This window comes from Gastrolobium bilobum, unplaced genomic scaffold (genome assembly GCF_033153095.1).
Source record: "Gastrolobium bilobum isolate Gb01-03AN ecotype WA unplaced genomic scaffold, APGP_CSIRO_Gbil_v1 utg1505, whole genome shotgun sequence".
Lineage (NCBI taxonomy): Eukaryota > Viridiplantae > Streptophyta > Magnoliopsida > Fabales > Fabaceae > Gastrolobium > Gastrolobium bilobum.
Genome location: NW_026897785.1, coordinates 268,993 through 288,981, shown reverse-complemented (window position 1 = coordinate 288,981; position 19,989 = coordinate 268,993). Strand labels below are relative to the sequence as shown.

Genomic DNA, 19,989 nt, shown 5'->3' with positions numbered 1-19,989 from the left:
GTTCACCATTTGCTTTTGTACAATTAATAATCATTTCAATCACATAATCCATTTTCATGCATTCTCATAATTAGACATCATCATAACCTAAAATAGGCTTATTGTCCTTCCATCGAATTTCGGTCATCATTAATTTACACAAGATCCATAATTCTTCAAGTACATTAATCCATTACAAATATAACTACTAAATCAAAATGCTCAAAATTATAAGAATTACATACCCACTAGACTTAGCCAAAATAATGCATGAACAACAACTCATCACTCATGAAATACAACATGTTCATGCACTAAATCTAGCGTATCAAATAAAATCCCAAAATGAAAAATGTACATTATCTTTGTGCACTCCAATGGCCTTCCTCATCATCAACCAGTGGGCTTCTTGCCCAAAACTTCGGCACCGCTAAATACACCTGAAATATAGTCCCATAACGCGGGGTGAGATATAGGAATATATCTCAGTAGCCCAAAGATTCTGGAGGATTACTCCGCCCAATGACTCACTCAGATGTATAATGACAATAATTGATAGTAATTGCGCTTAATATCATAATTGATGATAACATTACATGTACGTAACAGGGTGTTACATTTTATGGTATCAGAGCAATTTCTCAGGGAACTTGTAGATTGTATGATTGTGTTTAGTGCTGTGTAGTTGTCTGTAGACTCTTTGTGATTATTGTATATGTGATTTCTTAGTGTGGGTTTGATTAGCTCATTCCTTTGTGTTACATGTACAGTTATCATGAGAAGGCTCCGTGGCAACCGCGGGGCACCAAATGCAATTCCTGTTCAGCTTGATCTTGTAGCTGCAGTGTTGACTGCTCTGTAGAATAAAGCTGCTGCTAATAGGACTACTACTGAGAATCTCATGAAAGCAAACCATGATTTGTTTCAAACATTCGTCAGTGAGATGAGGCTGAGAGAAATGCACAGAGGAGGGATGATTCTCCTCCACACACGGCTACAGTGACTTCTACACCTACGCCTACACCTATTATGACTCCTTAGCAGTGGGAGAGTGAGGTTAGTCATCACACTGGTGATGCTAGTCAACATACTATTATTGTTAAGCACTTTGAAGAGGCAAATGTGGAAGAGAGAAGGTTGATATCTTTCCGGAAGCATAAGCCTCCATCCTTTTTGGGGTCTAAGGATCCTAAGGTAGTTACTACATGGCTACAAGGCATGGAGAAGATATTTCAAGTTATGAGGTGTCAGGATCCTCAGAGGCTAAGGTATTCAGTATATATGCTGGAAGGTGAGGCACACGAGTGGTGGTGCAATGCGTCGAGGCCATTTGAGATACAAGGACAAGAGATGACTTGGGGGCTATTCCAGAATCTATTCCATGAGGAATACTTTCCTAGATATGCTAGGGAAGCGAAGCAGGGAGAGTTTGATAGAGTGGTGCAAGGCACCATGTTAGTGGATGCTTATGTGGCGAAGTTTAATGAGCTTGTAAAGTTTGCTAATTATGGCGGGGTTCTACCTACCCCGAATCTTTTGGCTGCTAAGTTCCAGAAGGGACTTAATGAGAAAATAGCAAAGTGTATGTCTAATATAGCGGTGCGAAACTTTGCGGATCTTGTTACCCAATGCAAAAGGGTAGAGACTGTTTATGGGAGGTACCCTAAGTCCAGTGCTTCTCGTGAGCAAGAGATGAAGAAGAATGCTAATCCTTTCGATTCCAACTGGATGGGTAATAACAAAGGCAAAGGTTTACAAGTAAGGCAACCTTCAGGGAAATTCAAGAGGGGCGGAGCCCTAGGAGGCAGACCAAATGATAGATATTTTACCCCACAATGCGGGAAATGCAAGAAATACCACAGATGTCAGTGTGGTGTGACTCCAAATGCTTGCTTTAAGTATGGTCAGACTGGCCACTTTGCTCGAAACTGTACTTCTACTGTGGGGCAAGCTGCGAATCTGCAGGCCTTGCCGACTTCTGCTACCATTACTGATGCTCTTCCTATGGTTGGACGCGTCTATACTACAAATGTCCAACATTTTGATAAGGCTCCGAACTTAGTTAAAGGTATAATTTTCATTTCTAATCATGACTTATCTGTGTTGTTTGACTCTGGAGTGACCCATTCTTTTATTGGGAATATATGGCTATGGGGTAATTTAAATGTAACAAGGATGGATTCCCCGATGCATATTACTACTGCTACAAGAGAGGTTAGTGATTCTTCATTTATTTATAAAGGTGTTGAGTTTGTATATGAAGGCAGGGGTTACACTGTTGATATGATTATCTTACCCCTGGCCTCGGTTAATTTGATTTTGGGCTCAAAACTGTGCAATGATTGATTACTGCGGAAAGAGGTTGATTTTATCTCCTAAGAAGCCTTTTGTTAGTCCTTCTCCTTATTTTTCTATATGTCAAACCATTAAGACTTTGAAGGCTGGGGTTTTGGGCTATGTATTACTGGGTAGTCTGGTTGTGAGAAGGAAGAAGAAATTTTGAATATACCGCTGGTGAGTGAGTTTGTAGATGTTTTCCCTGATGAAATACCAAAATTCTCATCTGAGAGGGAGATTGAATTATCTATTGATATGTTGCCTAGTGTGGGACCTATCTCTTTTGCTCTATACCGGATGTCGCCGCTGGAATTGGCTGAACTAAAGAAACATATTGAAGAGCTCTTTGCAAAAAAATTTATCAGACCTAGTGTGTCTCCATAGGGAGCACTAGTAATCTTTGTAAAGAAGAAGGATGGTAGCATGCGATTCTCCTCTGACTATCGGCAGTTGAATAAAATTATTATCAAGAACAGGTATCCTTTGCCACGAATTGATGATCTTTTGGACCAACTGAGGGGTGTTTGTGTATTTTCTAAGATCGACCTTCAGTCTGGGTATCACCAGATCTGGATTAAGCCAGAGGATGTGCCTAAAATGGCTTTTCGATCCAGATATGGACATTATGAGTACCAAATTATTTCATTTCGACTCACTAATGTTCCGACAGTGTTCATGGATTACATGAATCACATCTTTAAACCTTATCTAGACAAGTTTGTTATTGTATTCTTTGATGATATTTTGATCTATTCCAAGAGTAAAGAGAAGTATACAAATCATCTGAGGACTATGTTGCAGATGTTGAAAGATAAAAATTTGTATGCTAAACTATCTAAGTGTGAATTATGGTTATCTAAGGTGAAATTTCTGGGTCATGTTATTTCTGCTAGTGGTGTTCCGGTGGACTCGAGTAAAATAGAGGCGGGAAGTGACTGGGAATGACCTAAAACTGTAACTGAGATCAAGAGCTTTATAGGTTTAGCTGTTTATTACTGTAGGTTTATAGAGGGGTTTTCTACAGTGGTACCACCATTGACCCACTTGACATGAAATGATACTCCTTTTGTGTGGACCTAGGAATACGAGGAGTGCTTTCAGACCCAGAAAGAGAAATTAACTACTGCTCTGGTGTTGACTCTTCCAAATCCAGAAGGTGAGTTTGAATTATACTGAGATGCTTCTAAAAAAGGGTTAGGTAGTGTACTGATGCAGAAAAGAAAAGTTATTGCTTATGCATCCAGGCAGTTAAAGCCTTATAAGGAGAATTATCCGACTCACGACTTGGAGCTCGCTGCTATTGTTTTTGCATTGAAACTATGGAGACATTTTCCGTATGGGTTGAAATTTGCTATGTTCGGTGATAATAAAAGTTTAGAATATCTGTTTGATCAAAAAGAGCTACACATGAGACATCATAGATGGGTTGAATTCTTGAAAGATTACGACTTGAGCAAAAAATCTGTCAGTCTGTCTCATATGATGATGTGGGATAGTGAACTGATTGAACAATTCAGAGATTTGTGGATAACTGACTTCTTTGCAGGGAGAATGTGTGATATTGAAATTTCTAGAATTGAGAATGAATTGCATAAGAGAATTAAGGAGACCCAAACATAGAATGATAGTAGTAAATATTTGCAAGGCCATAGTGGTATATCCTGGAATGAGCAGGGAATTATTGTATCAAGGTAGGATCGTTGTTCCTAAGGTGTTAGTAGAGGAGGTCATGATTAAAGCCCACAAGGGTCAGTTTGCTATTCATCCGGGTGCGACAAAAATGTATCAAGATTTGAAGGTAATATTCTGGTGGTCTGGGATGAAAAAGGATGTTGCAGAGTATGTGTCTAAATGTCTGATTTGTCAAAAAGTTAAAATAGAGCATCAGAAACCTGCTGGTCTACTTCAGCCGCTTGATATGCCAGAGCGGAAATGAGATAACATCTCTATGGATTTTGTGGTTGGTTTTCCTCGGACTCAGGCTAGATTCGATTCAATTTGGGTGATTGTGAATAGGCTTACTAAGTTTGCCCACTTTCTGCCAGTGCGGGTTAATTTCTCTATGGAGAAATTAGCGAAGCTCTATGTTGACGAGATTGTGCGACTTCATGGGATTCCCGTTAGCATTGTGAGCGATCGGGACCCGAAGTTCATTTCTCGATTTTGGGGAGCTTTGCAGCAGGCTTTCGGAACTCAGCTTAGGCTGAGCACTGCGTACCATCCACAGACTGATGGTCAGACTGAGAGGATTATTCAGACCCTGGAGGATATGCTGAGGGGTTGTACAGTGAAGTAGGGAACTGCTTGGGATAAATACCTGACACTGGTAAAGTTTTCTTATAACAATAGCTTTCACTTTAGTATGGGCATGGCACCGTATGAGGCATTGTATGGACGGAGATATCAGACTCCTACTTGCTAGATTGAAGTAGGTGATAAAGAAAGATTTGGCCCCAATTTCGTGCAAGAGACATCTGAGCAAATTGCAATGATTAGAGATAAATTGAAACAAGCTCAGAATCGCCAGAAAAGTTACTATGATAATAAGCATAGACCCCTGGAATTTAAGGAAGAGGAGCACATGTTCGTGAGATTGTCACCTGTTACGGGTGTTGGCCGTGCATTGAGAGTAAGGAAGCTGAGTCTCAGGTTCATTGGACCTTATCAGATAAGTAAGCATATAGGAATGATGGCGTATCAGCTTGCCTTGCCCTCAAATCTGTCTAATATACATGACGTGTTTCTTCTCTCACAGTTGAGACGGTATATTCCGGATGAGTCACATGTGGTGATTCCGGATAACATAGAGATACAAGAGAACTTGAAAAATCTTTTTGGCCCGATGTTTATTCTTGAGGGGGGCGAAAAGAAGCTTAGAAGCAAGGTCATCCCTATGGTAAAAGTACAAAGGGAGGGGCGTACACCTGAGGAAGCCACTTGGAGCGGGAGGATGAGATTCTCCAGCTACATCCTGAGTTAGTGGACATGTATGTTCTTAATTTTGCTGACAAAATTCCTAAAAAGTAGGGTGAATATAACACCTCGCATATTTAATTATGATATTAAATTCTAAATTGAGTGTTAGAGGATTTAATTAGTGAAAATCCTGATTTTTGGGTCAAAATATTCATCAGGGGCAAAATGGTTAATTGCCAACTGTGTAACCCTGGAAAATGAAATGATAAATCAGAGCTTAATTTGAGAAAATAATACTGAAAATGGATTTAGTACGAAATTTGGAGTTCGTAGGTATATTTTGAGAAATTTTGAAGAATAGTGAATTTTATCGGATAAAATATTGCAATGTAATTTTACCGGTAAACATGAAAAATTAAATTATGCTATAGGAAATAAAAATATGTGAAGTTGGGATAAAATTAATGAATTATAAATTTAGTGATGATTGATGGGTTAAATGAGTAGGTTTAAGTGAGTAAAGTGATAAGTGAGACCTACTCCACTAAAGTGACCTTGAACACTAGTTAAAAATTATATTTTGACGCTTTCTCTATCTCCTCTCATCAGCCCCAATTCGTGAACCCCCACCATTGGAGACCAAAATATGAGCTTGAAATTCCATCTCCATTTCTAGACACCTTTAGGAAAAATATTGAAGACGAAAGTTATTCCTCTAATCCTTGTGAGCAACTTCCATCTTTAGTGCACCTTGTGGGCAGTATTGTGTGAAGAGATCTTCATCCTCTAATATTTTCGACCTAGGTTGTATGTGGGAGCTTGGAAGCTCTCATTTCTTGCATTGGTGCTTGGAAACCACTCCTAGGGAGCTTGGGAGTTTATAGTGGTGAGTATTTCAACTCTCATTTGAATTTTAATGAGATCATAACATTGATGGACATTTGTGTTTGTGAGTTATGGTGGTTGGGGGCATTAATGATGTCGCTCCTTTGAAAATAAATGCTTAGAATCATAAAGGAATGAGATTGAACCCATAAAATTTATGGAGATGTATAACTTTGTAACTTAGTGAAAATTTGGTGGAAAATGATGGAATTATGGGTTGTAGTCTTAAATATGTTGTTGAAGATTATGTGTTGGTTGTTGGTGTCATTAATTATGGAATTAAATGAAAGGTTAAAGTATGATATAACCATTGAGAAACCTCTAGGAACCACTGTCTTTACCTATTGATTATATAAGCACATTTGAGAACAATTGTGGTAAGGTGCCCATTAGGTATGTGGAATGGTTTGATAGTGTTGGATTAAACAGTAAGGTTTGTTGTGGGTTGAAGAATTGTTGATTATCATTGTTGTTTGATCATTATAGGTTCCCTCTCACGGATTCAATAGAGGTGGACTAAGCTTGGAGCTAACGTTGGAGAGCTTGACTTGAGGAGTTCTTAGAGATAAACTCTTGGAATTTGGGTTAATTCCCTTGTGCGTTCCACCATGCCCAAGTTGGGGGAGATGGTTAGATATGTGCTCTTTGATAATATGTGTAATAGTATGTTCATGCATTATTGACATGTTGATTGACATGCATGTGATATGTTGTGAGATATTGCAATTGTGATCTCTGGCTAGTAGATGTTTGGTTTGGACTTCCACCGGTTTATGCTCATTTAGGGAGTTCCGGTCGGGTTTTGCCGTAGAGTCGTCTCTGGGAGTAGCACTAGGGAGCTCCAAACATGGGACTTCCGCTGGATTGGTCTCCTTAGGAGTTTAGTTGGGTTTGCCATGGAGTTTCTCAACCATGGGAGAGGCGACAGGAAGCGTCCCAGGAGAAGTTTGATGTGGTCCTTGAATGAATCCTTTAGTGAATTTTCTTGGATTGTGTCTAGTTGTGATGTGATTTTGTATGTTGTACTGTTCATATATGTATCATTGCGTTCACAGTGAGTGAGCCACTAGGCAGAGTGACCCTCCGGTGCCATTGGTTTACTGAGATATATATGTATATTTCACCCCACGTTTGAGTAAGGTGAGATACTCTTGAGTCAAGCAAATCACTATGCACAGTAAAACAATCACAGCTTTGCCAAAAAGGGGGGTGTGCGCACAGTGACAACATAATAGTAAGAGAGAGAGTGTACCTACCTATAGGTTTTATCTCTTATTTATAGGGTTTACCTGTGGGTAGTAAATTGTGGACCTTTAATGCCTCTAATGAGGGCCTTGGCCCATTCGCCATGCTGTCGCATTAGAATTGATATCCTTGGTGAATATCCTTCCATAGTTATGCTTGATTTAAATCTTAGATTATCCCTTGTTGGGCTTATGAATCAATGGGCCCCTTATACGGGTCCATAAGACTTACATATTAATATTTTTTTTAAAACATAAATTTAACAAATTTAATTATCGAATTATTTAAGTTTGTACAAAATTTAATTAAATTATCAAAATCATGACCTGGCATATTAAGTCTTTTAGAAAATTAATAGAATAAATAAATGTGCATCAATTATTTACTAAGAATCACATATTCATATTTTTTTTAAATAGTTAATATGATAAACAAAGAAAGTATTCTCATGGTAATAATAAAGAAAGAAACCATAATAAATATCCTACAAACCATGCGTATTTTCTTTATTACCATCTGTATTCTTCATAAGAAAACAAAAAGGCATCTTTAAAATATGTAACATGTTGGAGAGAACATGAGAAGGTATCATCTGATTTTCTTCCTTGAAGGATAATTTTTGGTTAATTATGGTGTTAATAATTTTTTTAGGATATAAATTTTACAAATTTATTGTATTTTTTATTTTGATTCATTTATCACCAACCCAATTAATTTTGAATAAATTATTGTTGATGTTGATATTATTTAATATTATCTTGAAGTCCACTAATATATATAGATAATGCTTTCTCAATTGAAGTCCATATTGAACAATCATGACAAAGGAATTCAACAGCCAAACAGAGATCAGTGTGGGGTTGGGAACCCTGTGGCAAGCTCTGTCCAAGGATTTGGCATTCATAACTCCAAAGGTTATACCAAATATTGTGAAAGATGTGAAAGTGATAGAAGGCGATGGAGGGATTGGTACAATCCTTCACTTCACTTTTTCCTCTGGTGAGCATTTCTTCCTTTTAATGTTATCTTAGCACTTGAAATTTTTTCTGACTTATTCAATACTGCTAATCAAATTCATTTTTTTTGATAATTAATAATAGATGTACAACCAGTGAGTTACCAGAGGGAGAAGATCACAGAGCTTGATGAGTTTTCTCATGAAATTGGGCTGCAAGTGGTTGAAGGAGGGCATCTGAATCAAGGTTTCTCATACTATAAGATAAGTTATCAACTATCTGAAATTGGAGAGAATCAGACACTGGCCAAAGTGAAGATCTCTTATGACTATGAGTCAGACACACAGGAAAGTTCCCATCCAGTGAAGACATCAGAGGCCGTTTTGTCCTTTCTTAGATGCCTAGAAACATATCTGTTGAATCGTGCTTGAAGATTATATTGTCTTGTCAATTATCTGAGGCCGGTCATTGTGCTTTGATTTGTTGCCTTTCAAGAATGATCGAATCTTTTTAAGTACCCAAAATAAAAAGAATATCGTTGACTGGTTATCTAGTTTTATGTTTTCTTATGTTACATCAGACAACAATTTTCCATACAAATACATGAATAGTTCCAAATCAGTTTTTATTGTTGTAGATATGGTTAGAGATATGTTGTCTTATGTAACATAAGAAAACATATGAACAAATTTTTTTTTTAATTACAAGTGGATCCTATATTGAAAATTGTATTTATTGTTGGAGATATGTTCTCTTATGTAATATAAGAAAATATAAACCCTACTTTTTATATTTTTTTTAGTTTCATCCTGTCAATTTTTTCTTGCAGTCTTCTACCGCTGGTATAACTAGATTGAGATAAGAAAGTATTGTTGTAGATGTTGATTTCCTCAATCGATTAATTATAATGTAAGTAAATTTGATTCGAATTGGAGATCTCTAATTAAAAATAAATAAATTTCTTACCACTTAACTAATATTTGTTTTTAAGTAAGTTAAATTGTGATACACTACATTATCATGTTAGCCCTGTTTGAATGCTACTTGGTTCAACGATATGCATATAGTTAATAAGTTCACTCAAATATTATCTATCCATAAATTTATTAATTTGGCTTGAACAAAATGATTGGCATCTAGCTATCAGACCAACTCTATTATGTGTAGGAGGTATCCTATACTTTATTAATTAATAATATTTTTATTCCCACCAACCATATTTTCTTTATGGCATCAAACTTATTTAAACATTTTGTATAGAATTAATATACACAGGAACCTTTCCCTCCCCTTCATTAAAAAAAAGAGGTATATTCCATGCTCACATGTCAATGAGATGGTGGAGGATGCCCTGTTCTTTTGTCCATAAGGCTAGAAAAAAGATTCTCTAATTTCTTGTACTATATGTATCAATATCATGCTGCTCTGGGAAAGCACGTTTTAAAGAGCCATGATAAAGGAATTCAACACCCAAGCAGAGTTCAGAGTGGGGTTGGAAACCCTTTGGGCAGCTCTGTCCAAAGATTTCATTACCATAGTTCCAAAAGTTCTCCCTAATATTGTGAAAGATGTGCAAGTGATTGAAGGTGATGGAGGGGTTGGTACAAACCTCATCTTTAATTTTTTGTCTGGTGAGTGTTACTTAATGGGGCAGTTGGAAACAAAAGGGCTATGATCCCAATATTAATTTTTGTGTTATGTCATATACAAATTTTCTGATTTATTCAATACTACTGATCAAACTCCTTTTTGGGAATGAATTCAGATGTATCTCCAGTAAGTTACCAGAGAGAGAAGATCACAGAGCTTGATGAGTTCTCGCATGAAATTGGCCTGCAAGTGATTGAAGGAGGGTATCTGAATAAAGGATTGTCATACTACAAAACAAGTTTTCAACTATCTGAAATAGGAGAGCATCAGACTTTGGTCAAAGTGAAGGTATCTTACGACCATGAATCCCACATTGAAGAAAGCATCAAACCCATGAAGACATCAGAGTCCACTTTATTCTATCTTAGGTGCCTAGAAAAATATCTGATGAATGGCACTTGATGATAATTTTGTCAAATCAATAATCTGGGGCCACTTATTCTACCTTTGGTTTTCAAAAGTGTTTTACTATTTTAAGTAGCAAAATAAAAGTCATGTTGACTGGTTTCTGAAATACGATTTCAGCTGCCTTTAACTTCACAGTATAGCTATTTGCAACATCGATCAAAGTGTCATTGTTTGCAAATTTTTTATCCAAATATCATAAGAAGAGTACTTTTTATCAAAATATCACGTGACGTAATTCGTTACGACTGGTTGTAAATCACGTTCGTCAATGATTTTGCGACATGTGACACATTTTTACAGGAAAAAACTGACTGGACTAAATTCGCTACTAGTGATAGTAAATTTGGTACACAATATGATCTCGTGTCATGAAATAATAGGCGAACGTAATTCGCTATCAGTCGTAACAAATTATGTTGTGTGACAATCTGGTAAAAAGTACTATTTCATGACATTTGGATAAAAAATCCGTCAAAGAATAAAACTTTGGTCAGTATTCCTAGCTATTTAGCACAAATTGGTTTTCGTGAAAGGGTTACCAACCTTTTTATAATTAATTAGGTGGGAGTTGGTAACGCTTACATCTCAATGACAAGATGGAACATTTTGTTAAGGCTTCAAAAAGATTCTCTAATTTCATGTACTATATATATAAATATCATGCTGCTTTGGAAAAGCACGTCTTAAACAGCCATGATAAAGGAATTCAACTACCAAGCAGAGTTCAAGGTGGGGTTAGAAATCCTCTGGGCAGCTCTGTTCAAGGACTTCATTATCATATGTCCCAAAGTTCTCCCAGATATAGTGAAAGATGTGCAAGTGATGGAAGGCGATGGAGGGGTTGGTACAATCATCATCTTTAATCTTTTGCCTGGTGAGTTTTGCTTGGTGGGTATATATAGTTGGGGACAAAAGGGGTGTGTATTTCCTTAATAGCTGAAGATTTTGTAAAAATTGGTTCACAGACATATTTCAACACTTCGATGCTTATTGCTTTATTCTATTAAAAAATATATCTATGAAATTGATCGATCCAAGAGTATTGTGAATGTAGACTATATGGTTGTATGCTTGTGGACGTCTATGAAAAAAATGTCATAAGGGATAGTAAATCACTTGTGCATGAAGAAGATCAAGGTCAAAAGGATATGAGGTGCATGTGTACACAATGACAACTAAGAGAATAGGATTTAGAAAGTGTGTACCTAACTTAACCCACTCTTTATAGATGAGGTTACCTTTAGGTAGTATGGGAGTCAAGCTAATTAGGGATAAGATTTATCATCTTATTGCTTAGTACTTGAGCTAATCTGTTATTAGGTTATTATTAGTTGATAATATGAGGCTATCGGTTGGGTCCAAAATAGAAATTTACTACAAGGTAAATAGGTATTGTACATTATTTACGCTTGAGACCCAAAGGATTATTTCAAACCGTGCCTTCATTCAATAATTTAACTTTTTGGGAGAATTGGTTCATGAAAATGCCAATATCATTTTTTGTGTTATATATAGTACACAAATTTTCCCGTTTTAATGCTAATCAAATTCTATTTTGGGATCAATGAATCTTAGATGCATCCCCAGTAAGTCGCCAGAGGGAGAAGATCACGGAGCTTGATGAGTTTTCTCATGAAATTGGGCTGCAAGTGATTGAAGGAGAATGTCTGTATCAAGGATTGTCATATTACAAGATAAGTTTTCAACTATCTGCGATAGAAGAGCATAAGACTTTGGTCAAAATGAAGATATCTTATGACCATGAATCCCACATAGAAGGGAGTATCAAAGCGGAGAAGGCATCAGAGTCCACTTTATCCTATTTTAGGAGCGTAGAAAAATATCTGTTAAATAGCGCTTGAAGATAAAATATTGTCAAGTCAATTATTTTGTGCCACTTATTCTGCCTTTGGTTTTCAAGAATGTTTTACTATTTAAGTACCAAAATAAAAATAATGCTTACCGGTTTCTGATATAAATTTCAGCTACCTTTAACTTAAATTGTAGAGATTTTTAGCACAAGTTGGTTTTCGTAAAAGGGTTACCAACGAAAAATCAATTTAGGTCGTATCCTTGCATAAAACAGCCTATACTTAATAAATGAACACCACCCTCTGCTCAATCTTTGTTTTTCCCCTGACATAAAACACATTCCTCCATGTAGGGTAAAAAAGACCATTCCTTCAAGCCGACAATCAAACAAACTTCACCACCACATGACAACACAACGAGTAATACATTCTGCACAAAAGTCCAAAAGCCAGTTCAGCTAACAATCATACACCTATTGACTATACCATCTATCAAGTTCACTTAAAAAGTGTTATTTGGTTAGGACCTTACGTCAAGAAAGTGATAGATTCCAACTAATAATAGAGGTAAAATTGAAGAAGAAACATAATATTGTATTGGTAAAGGCTGATATCATATTGATAAACAGCCAATCCAGATTACGGTAATGAAAGAAACTGAATGAAATAATAGACAGTTGGTCAATCCCAATCCAAATCCTAATCAATGTCTCCTTACCCTCTCTTACTTATATCCCTCTATCTCCTATGTCCCTCTACAATATTTTGTCAACTTCTCTTAACAGAATTTCCATTACAAAATGGAATATTCCTCTTCTAGCAAACTTATCTACTCAATATGGGAAGTTGTTTTCCTGTGCCCCTTCCTTACACCATTGATACCAGTGGTGTATTTCTAAAAAGATCTACCTTATCCTCAAGGTGAAGTTCAGCTAGCTAAAGATCCTCTCCCCCGATCCCACTACTTGAAATATAGAGATCCACTTATGCATGAAGCATAATTTTGTATGAGCGATCATAAAGCAATTAAAATGACCATAGCAGTATAAGAAGCATCAAGGAGCTTTTTATCAACTGAAATGGCTATCCATTAGGTAAGCAAATAGGACCAAGTTCTGGAATGTCACCCCTGACATAGTGCGTTGCTCTTAACTCCCCCGATATATCTCCTATGTCCCTTAACAATTTGTTACCAACTACTCTTCATTGAATTCCCATTATTGAATGGAACATTCCTCTCCTAACAAACTTGTTAGTCCAACACCCAAGAATTAACTATGAAAATCAGATAGATCCTAAACTAGCCCCACGACCTCTCTCTCTCTCTCTCTCACACACACACACACATTTTTATAACAAAAGAAATGAAATATACCATTTTTAAATGGCCATCTTAATCTGTTGACATGGTTTATGGATGCCCAAAATTCTTTGGAAATGATACTTCCACTAACAGGTCAAATGATATGTCACGACAAGTGGGCTGACGTTAAGGACTTATTTAGTGTGATGTATAAGGCCTAATAATATAAGTTTATACTATAGGTTATGACATTTTTAGTGTTTGGTGTAACCATCATATAATATAAACTTATATGATCGAATCTCTTAATATATTAAAATTAAGTATAATTTAATAAGGCCTGGGGAGTAGGACTACTACTGATAAGAAGTTAATGTATTAATTTACGGGCCATAATTGTTAGAAATATTCAAGTGTGAGTAGTAATGAAGTCTCACATTGGTTAAACATGAACCAAGTGAGGACCATATAAGTGCAAAAGACCCATAGACCTACAGTCTTAAGATTTTGGGTTGAGATGTGATGTGATGTCAGCTCACTTATTGTGATTTGTCATTTAGGCCTATTGGTGGAAAAATCCCTTCTAAGGGTTTTGGACTTCCCGTATCAAAACCCCCTTATACCATTCTTAACCTTCGTATCAAAGCCAAAAGTTTGGCTAGAGACAAGTAAATGGGGAAGACTAATGTAACTCTAATATTTACCATTCTTAACCTTCGTATTCGTATTGGCCAGGGACAAGTATATGGAGAAGACTAATGTAGACTAATGTAACCTTAATATTTGAAGAGAAAAAGACTTGAGCAAATGAGGGGAGAATATTAGAAATATTAAAGTGTGTAGTAATAAAGTACAACATTGGTTAAACATGAATCAAAAGAGGATCATATAAGTGCAAAAAACTCATTGACTTAAAGTGTTAAGATTTTGGAATGAGACGTGATGTCGGTTCATTTATTATGATTTCTTCCCTTGCCTATTAGTAGAAAAATCACTTAAGAGGGTTTTGGGGCTTCCCATGCCATCCTTAGCAGAAGATGACCTAACCTTGTGAATGTGGGGAAACTGAGCTCGAATTATTCGAAGCGAAACCAGCGTGTCGGTGAATGTAAGATCGTCCATTGCAAATTGCAATACAGATTACTCTAACCTAAAAAGAGAAAGAAAGACGGAGGATAAGAGAAGATTGCGTACCGAGTGATGAGGTGTTTCCGGCATCAGAATCTTCATCTTGTCGGCGTTTCGTCCCTATCGATAAAGATTCTGGAATGTTTTCCATGCGCATTGCGTTCAGGATTCCAACTTCCTACAACGCTAAAATTTCACCGCTAGAAATGGTTCTGTTTTTCATAAGAGCGAAAAGCAATGGAGTCATTTCAGCATGTGTTACTATCGCGCATGAAGATAATAAAAAATAAATAAATAAAATAAAAGAAAACGATTACACATAATAAATCTTCAATTCACCTCGTGCAAAAAACTATTTCTCAATATATATAAAAAGCAGAATATTGGTTAAAAAATTTATATTTGACCATTAAATATATTTATTTAGGCTTCCACATAGATTTACTCAATTTAATATATTTGTTTAAGGAACATTACAAAATTGAATTTTGGTATGTGCTCAAAATAGTTTTATTTGAATAAAAAGTTTAAGTAGGGTAAGACACCCTTATCTCATAAAATCAGGAAAGACCCCTTAATTTGTTTGAGAATTTTCGAAAAAAATTACATATCATTTACCAATAAAATTCTCATATTAACCAATTAGTTTGAACCTATGCTCTTATAGGATATAGATCAAATCCTGCCTGTGCTCAATTTTTTGGCTTGCTTCTCTTAAAACTAGTTTCAGACTTTCAGTCACAAAATAATAAGATGCGTGTTTTCATGTTTTTAATAAGAAGATTAATTAAATATATATTTAGTTTAAGTTCGAGATTTTTTAAGTTAATATATATAGTAGTCATGAACTTTTTTTTTAAAGATTGGAGATTTTTATTTCTACAAAAATTAATACATTTTTTTGAACACACCGATTCTAGAAATTGAGAAAACTGAAAGAAAAGAGAGAGAACATTTTATTTTTCATTACTGAATGAATAACAATTTACACCGAGGTGTTTGGTAGGAGGTAAAACAAATTTTCCTAGAAAAATAGAGTGGGGAAAATTATTTGCTTATGTTTGATAGGAGGTGAAGTAAAAATTTGGCCGGAAATTTTTTTTTTTCATCATTTGCTTTTGTATAAGGTTGTTCAAAATATCCAAAAGAACCAACTGATCCATAATCAAACTGCTCCACATTTTAAAAACTGGTTATTTTAAAAACCGATTTCATGTGAAACTGCATGTTATTTTATAAATTGGTTATTTACCAAACCATAAAAATAATTAGTTATCCATAACCAACCTGCTCTACAATAAACTAGTCAATTGACTCAAATAAGTATTATTTTTTATCATGCCTATTATATTAGTTAATTGACTCAAACTTCCAAACAATAAATTAGCAAAAAAAAGTTAAGCAGCTCAAGTAGAAAATATTTATTTTAAAAAAAAATTACACATAAATTGAAATGTGGCATCCTAAGAAATCACTTCTTATATAATATAACAACTTTTTTTCCCAAAAAAAAAAAAAATAACCACATACAGGCCTCCGGAAAAACTCATAATTTGACAAAGTGAAGGCTTTGAAATGACAAAGATGAAGTTAAAAAATCATAATGAAAAGGGCAACGAAATTAATCAATTGGCTTAACGTCTCTCTGAGCGCCGTTAAAAGGACAACTCACAATGGATTTACTTATTTGTTCTTTAATTATAGAGCAGTTTGGTTATGGATAACCAATTATTTTTATGGTTTGGTAAATAACCAGTTTAAAAAAATAAAATACAATTTCATATGAAACAGATTTTTAAAAATAATCGATTTTTAAAATGTGGAGCAGTTTGGTTATGGATTGATTTAGTTCTTTTGGACATTTTGAATACCCCTACTCATACCTTCCTCCATCAGTTCAAATGAAACTCTCAGTAACATAAATCTTCAGAGAACGAAGAGCAATTTTTTTATAATTTTAAAATAATTCAACTGTTCTTCTACCAATCACTCTCAAAACAACGTGAAATAATTTCTATAAGAATCATTTCGTCCGGAGAGTTCCAAATCAATGAAGATTCTTGTAAGAAATAGTTGGTCAACTACCTATAACCGGGAAAAACAAACATCTACTTATAAAAATAGCACAATCCATCAAAAACTGATTTTAAATTTGTTAAAAAACCAGTTTTGAACTTGATAACCGGTTTATGGTTCATAACCGGTTTTGATTTAAAACCGATTTTAAATCAAAATCGATTATAAACCATAAACCGATTTTGGAACCAATTTCAAACTAGTTTAGAAAATTAAAAAACGGTTTTAAAAGAAGAAAATTGGTTCAATTTGAAAACCAAACCGTTTAAAATCAGTTTGATTCGGTTTTTGTTAAAATCGGTTATGAACCTCTCCATGCACAGCCCTACTTTTGTATGTAAAATGGTTAGAGAAGATTACTATTGAAGGGATGGAATTATTTTTTTCCCATGTGGTGAAAAAATTAACTTATAACATGAGTAAAATTAACTTAATATTTCCCAAAAAGTTTTAGCCTATCAAACACCTTTTAGTAACTTACTTACCCAGAAAAAAAAAATTATCATATTTTTGAAAATTATTTTTTCTCGATAATTTTTTTTTCCTCTGCCGAAGACTTTATATATACAATCTATCAAGAAGCTAACTAACACTAGAAACTAAAAGTCGTCGCAGTAACAAACTCTCCAACAAAATAATTCAATCGCTAGCTCCTCTCCATTTTGCTTCTGCCATGGTTAGTTGGTCGCATATGTGATTCTTGCAAATTATCAGACTTGGGCTTTATATTGTTGGGCTTGGTATTTGGCTTCAATGTTTATGGTATAGACTGTTTAAACACATCCAGAGAGACTAATTGTAGATTTTTATAAAAATTAATATCATATGATATATTTAGAAGAAATATTCTATTTTTTATTAAAAGATATTTTTATCAAAAATATTTATCTTATCTAGTATTATCTAGTATCTAGATAATATTATATTTATTCAATATCATGCCAGATATTGAATAATATTAAAATTTAATCAGTGCTTATACTATCAACTCTTATACTCTCAGGCCTTATCCTATCTTGTATACCAAACATGCCCTAAGATTTTCAGTGTACGAGTTGTTCGTACTTATATAGCCCCTACTTGGTTTATTTCTAACCAATGTGAGACTTCACCACTATTCAGACTTATATATTTCCAACAGATTCCCCTTAAGTGAGAGTCCCAACATCATGCTCCCCCTAAGTGCAACTTCTTTGGAAGCTTATTCTTTTTAAGTATTTGAGTCATACTAGACTTCTACAGAGATATTTTTAAGTGCATCTCCATCTCCAAAATACCTTTCCTAGCCAAACCATTGGCTTTAGTACAATTGATAAGAATGATACAAGTAAGCCCAAAATTCTTTGCAAAGGATACTTCCACTTAGGGGTGAAAATGGGTCGGGCCGGCCTACATGGGCCAAAAACCTAGCCTATATTAGGCCAGACTCGACCTATTACATACAATAAAATAGAACAGGCTTGAACTTTTAAAAAGGCTATTTAGAAAGCAGGTTATAGGCTCTTTTTTACATGTTGGGCCTATAAGTCTTGAAGCCGGCCTATATCATATTATTTATTTTAAATAACATAAAATAATACTATTTATAGTAGTACCAAATGGTGATAGCTCAGTGAAAGTTAAATGGCCTTGAAGGCCGAAGCATGTGAGAGGGAAAAACAAAAAAATTTCTCAAGCGAAATTACACATGCAATCAAGACTCATGCTTTATGACAGCATGATGTTACCTTTGTTTGTGATTCAAACACCAAGGAGATTAGTGTCAGGTTTGAAGGGTTCAAACCCTCTAACGTTGATCCACACCACCCACGTCAAGATGCAAGAACTCTTTCTTGAAGAACCACCAATTGATCACCACAAAGAGGCTTGCTATGCGCTCAATAGGTGAAGGATGAGGTAAGGTGAATGTGTTTAGAAGAGTGATATTTTCAGCAAGAAACCATCACAAAAGTGGCGCATAGAATGTAGTAGAATTGGCTAGGTGTTTATGAAAAACCCTAAGGAGAACCTACCCAAGTTGGAGCACAAGAGTGTGATGAGAGAGTCATGATGCAATCAGATTTTTCACTTAAAAAAACCGATTGAGGTGGCGCACAAAGAGGGAGAAAAAGGTGGAGTTGTTGCAATTCAAAATTCCCAACAACCTACCTTTGAATCCTTATGAGACTAGGTCTTAACCTAGTCAAAATTCTGATCTAATGGCCATCATATGGCCAGCCATATGTGCCCCCCTTCAGCCCCAGAAACGGTCCAGATACGTTGAGCAGTTGCATTCAAATTTGAACCAACTCACTCATTGATTCTCTCAACCAACCAAATCTGATTTGGAGCTTATTTGGTTGACAAGATGAAACTCACAACAACCAAAGTGGCGCCCCAAATTCAGCCTTGGATGTGATCAAAGATCTCCTCTTGATACTAGGGATTTGTTCCAACAAGATCTTATCTTATCCTTTTGTTATTAAACAACTTTTCATAGCCAATTCAAATTCGAATTCAAACATTTAAATTCAAACGTTCAAACATTTAAATTCAAAATTCAAATTCTAAATTTAAATTCAAATTAAAATTTCAAATTTCAAAATTCAAATTTCAAATTTCAAATTCAAAAATTTGAATTTCAAAATTCAAAATTCAAAATTTAAATATTTGATAATTAATTTAACTAATTAAATTAATTAGTAATATCTTGGACCATCCAAGCCCATTACATGATACATGCGCCCTTTTTCTTTTTAGGTGGGCTTCCAAACTTCTTCTTAGGCTAACAACTATTATTAGGCCCAATACCTTTAATGCTAGATCATCTGACAATAAGGTGTCAGTGTGTGACCCATTAGGTCCAACATAGCCACTGACATAAATGGGCTCGGGCCCAACAAGCCCACAACCCATTTAATGACAACACAGAGCACTAGCAATGTCTTGTTGCCCCAGAACTAGTTAGATTAATGACTTGATCATTCTATTATACATATTTGGTTGCCGTATGTATTTCCTTTCGTCTCGGTTAAATTCCCATTAAACCTAGGGTAAGGAAATGTATCAACCCTTGCGGTTTAGGGTAAGCTTTATTCGAAATAGGGAATCTTCAATTTACTGACTCTAAAGACAGATCATCTCATGATCTCTTTTACTATCATAGATTCCCGAGTCCCAATAAATGTCGTCCCGATTTCTCCGATTTACAGATAACCTAATCTCTCACAGAGATTTGACGAATTCCTTCAGCTTATCACCCTAGCCCCGTGCTCTTCCAGGACAAGTCCAACAGTGTACCTATGAGTCTCCATGT

The 19,989-nt window shown here is 35.4% G+C and overlaps 5 protein-coding genes across 5 annotated transcripts; all 5 read left to right on the top strand.

Moving 5' to 3' along the window:
- The first annotated feature begins 754 nt into the window (after positions 1-754).
- LOC133310304 (uncharacterized) lies at positions 755-2,700 on the top strand. Its single transcript, XM_061511213.1, has 3 exons — positions 755-823; positions 1,024-2,193; positions 2,452-2,700. The coding sequence occupies exons 1-3, from the start codon at positions 755-757 to the stop codon at positions 2,698-2,700; spliced, it is 1,488 nt and encodes a 495-aa protein (XP_061367197.1).
- A 1,564-nt stretch (positions 2,701-4,264) lies between these two features.
- LOC133310303 (uncharacterized) lies at positions 4,265-6,669 on the top strand. Its single transcript, XM_061511212.1, has 3 exons — positions 4,265-4,550; positions 4,749-5,212; positions 6,604-6,669. The coding sequence occupies exons 1-3, from the start codon at positions 4,265-4,267 to the stop codon at positions 6,667-6,669; spliced, it is 816 nt and encodes a 271-aa protein (XP_061367196.1).
- Positions 6,670-8,180: 1,511 nt separating this feature from the next.
- Positions 8,181-9,023, top strand: LOC133310319 (phytohormone-binding protein CSBP-like). Its single transcript, XM_061511236.1, has 2 exons — positions 8,181-8,361; positions 8,463-9,023. The coding sequence occupies exons 1-2, from the start codon at positions 8,181-8,183 to the stop codon at positions 8,747-8,749; spliced, it is 468 nt and encodes a 155-aa protein (XP_061367220.1). The 3' UTR covers positions 8,750-9,023.
- Positions 9,024-9,768: 745 nt separating this feature from the next.
- LOC133310318 (phytohormone-binding protein CSBP-like) lies at positions 9,769-10,503 on the top strand. The gene is made up of 2 exons (XM_061511235.1): positions 9,769-9,949; positions 10,084-10,503. The coding sequence occupies exons 1-2, from the start codon at positions 9,769-9,771 to the stop codon at positions 10,368-10,370; spliced, it is 468 nt and encodes a 155-aa protein (XP_061367219.1). The 3' UTR covers positions 10,371-10,503.
- Positions 10,504-11,069: 566 nt separating this feature from the next.
- Positions 11,070-12,238, top strand: LOC133310322 (phytohormone-binding protein CSBP-like). The gene is made up of 2 exons (XM_061511239.1): positions 11,070-11,250; positions 11,952-12,238. Exons 1-2 carry the CDS (start codon positions 11,070-11,072, stop codon positions 12,236-12,238), a joined length of 468 nt encoding a protein of 155 aa, XP_061367223.1.
- The last annotated feature ends 7,751 nt before the right edge of the window (positions 12,239-19,989 follow it).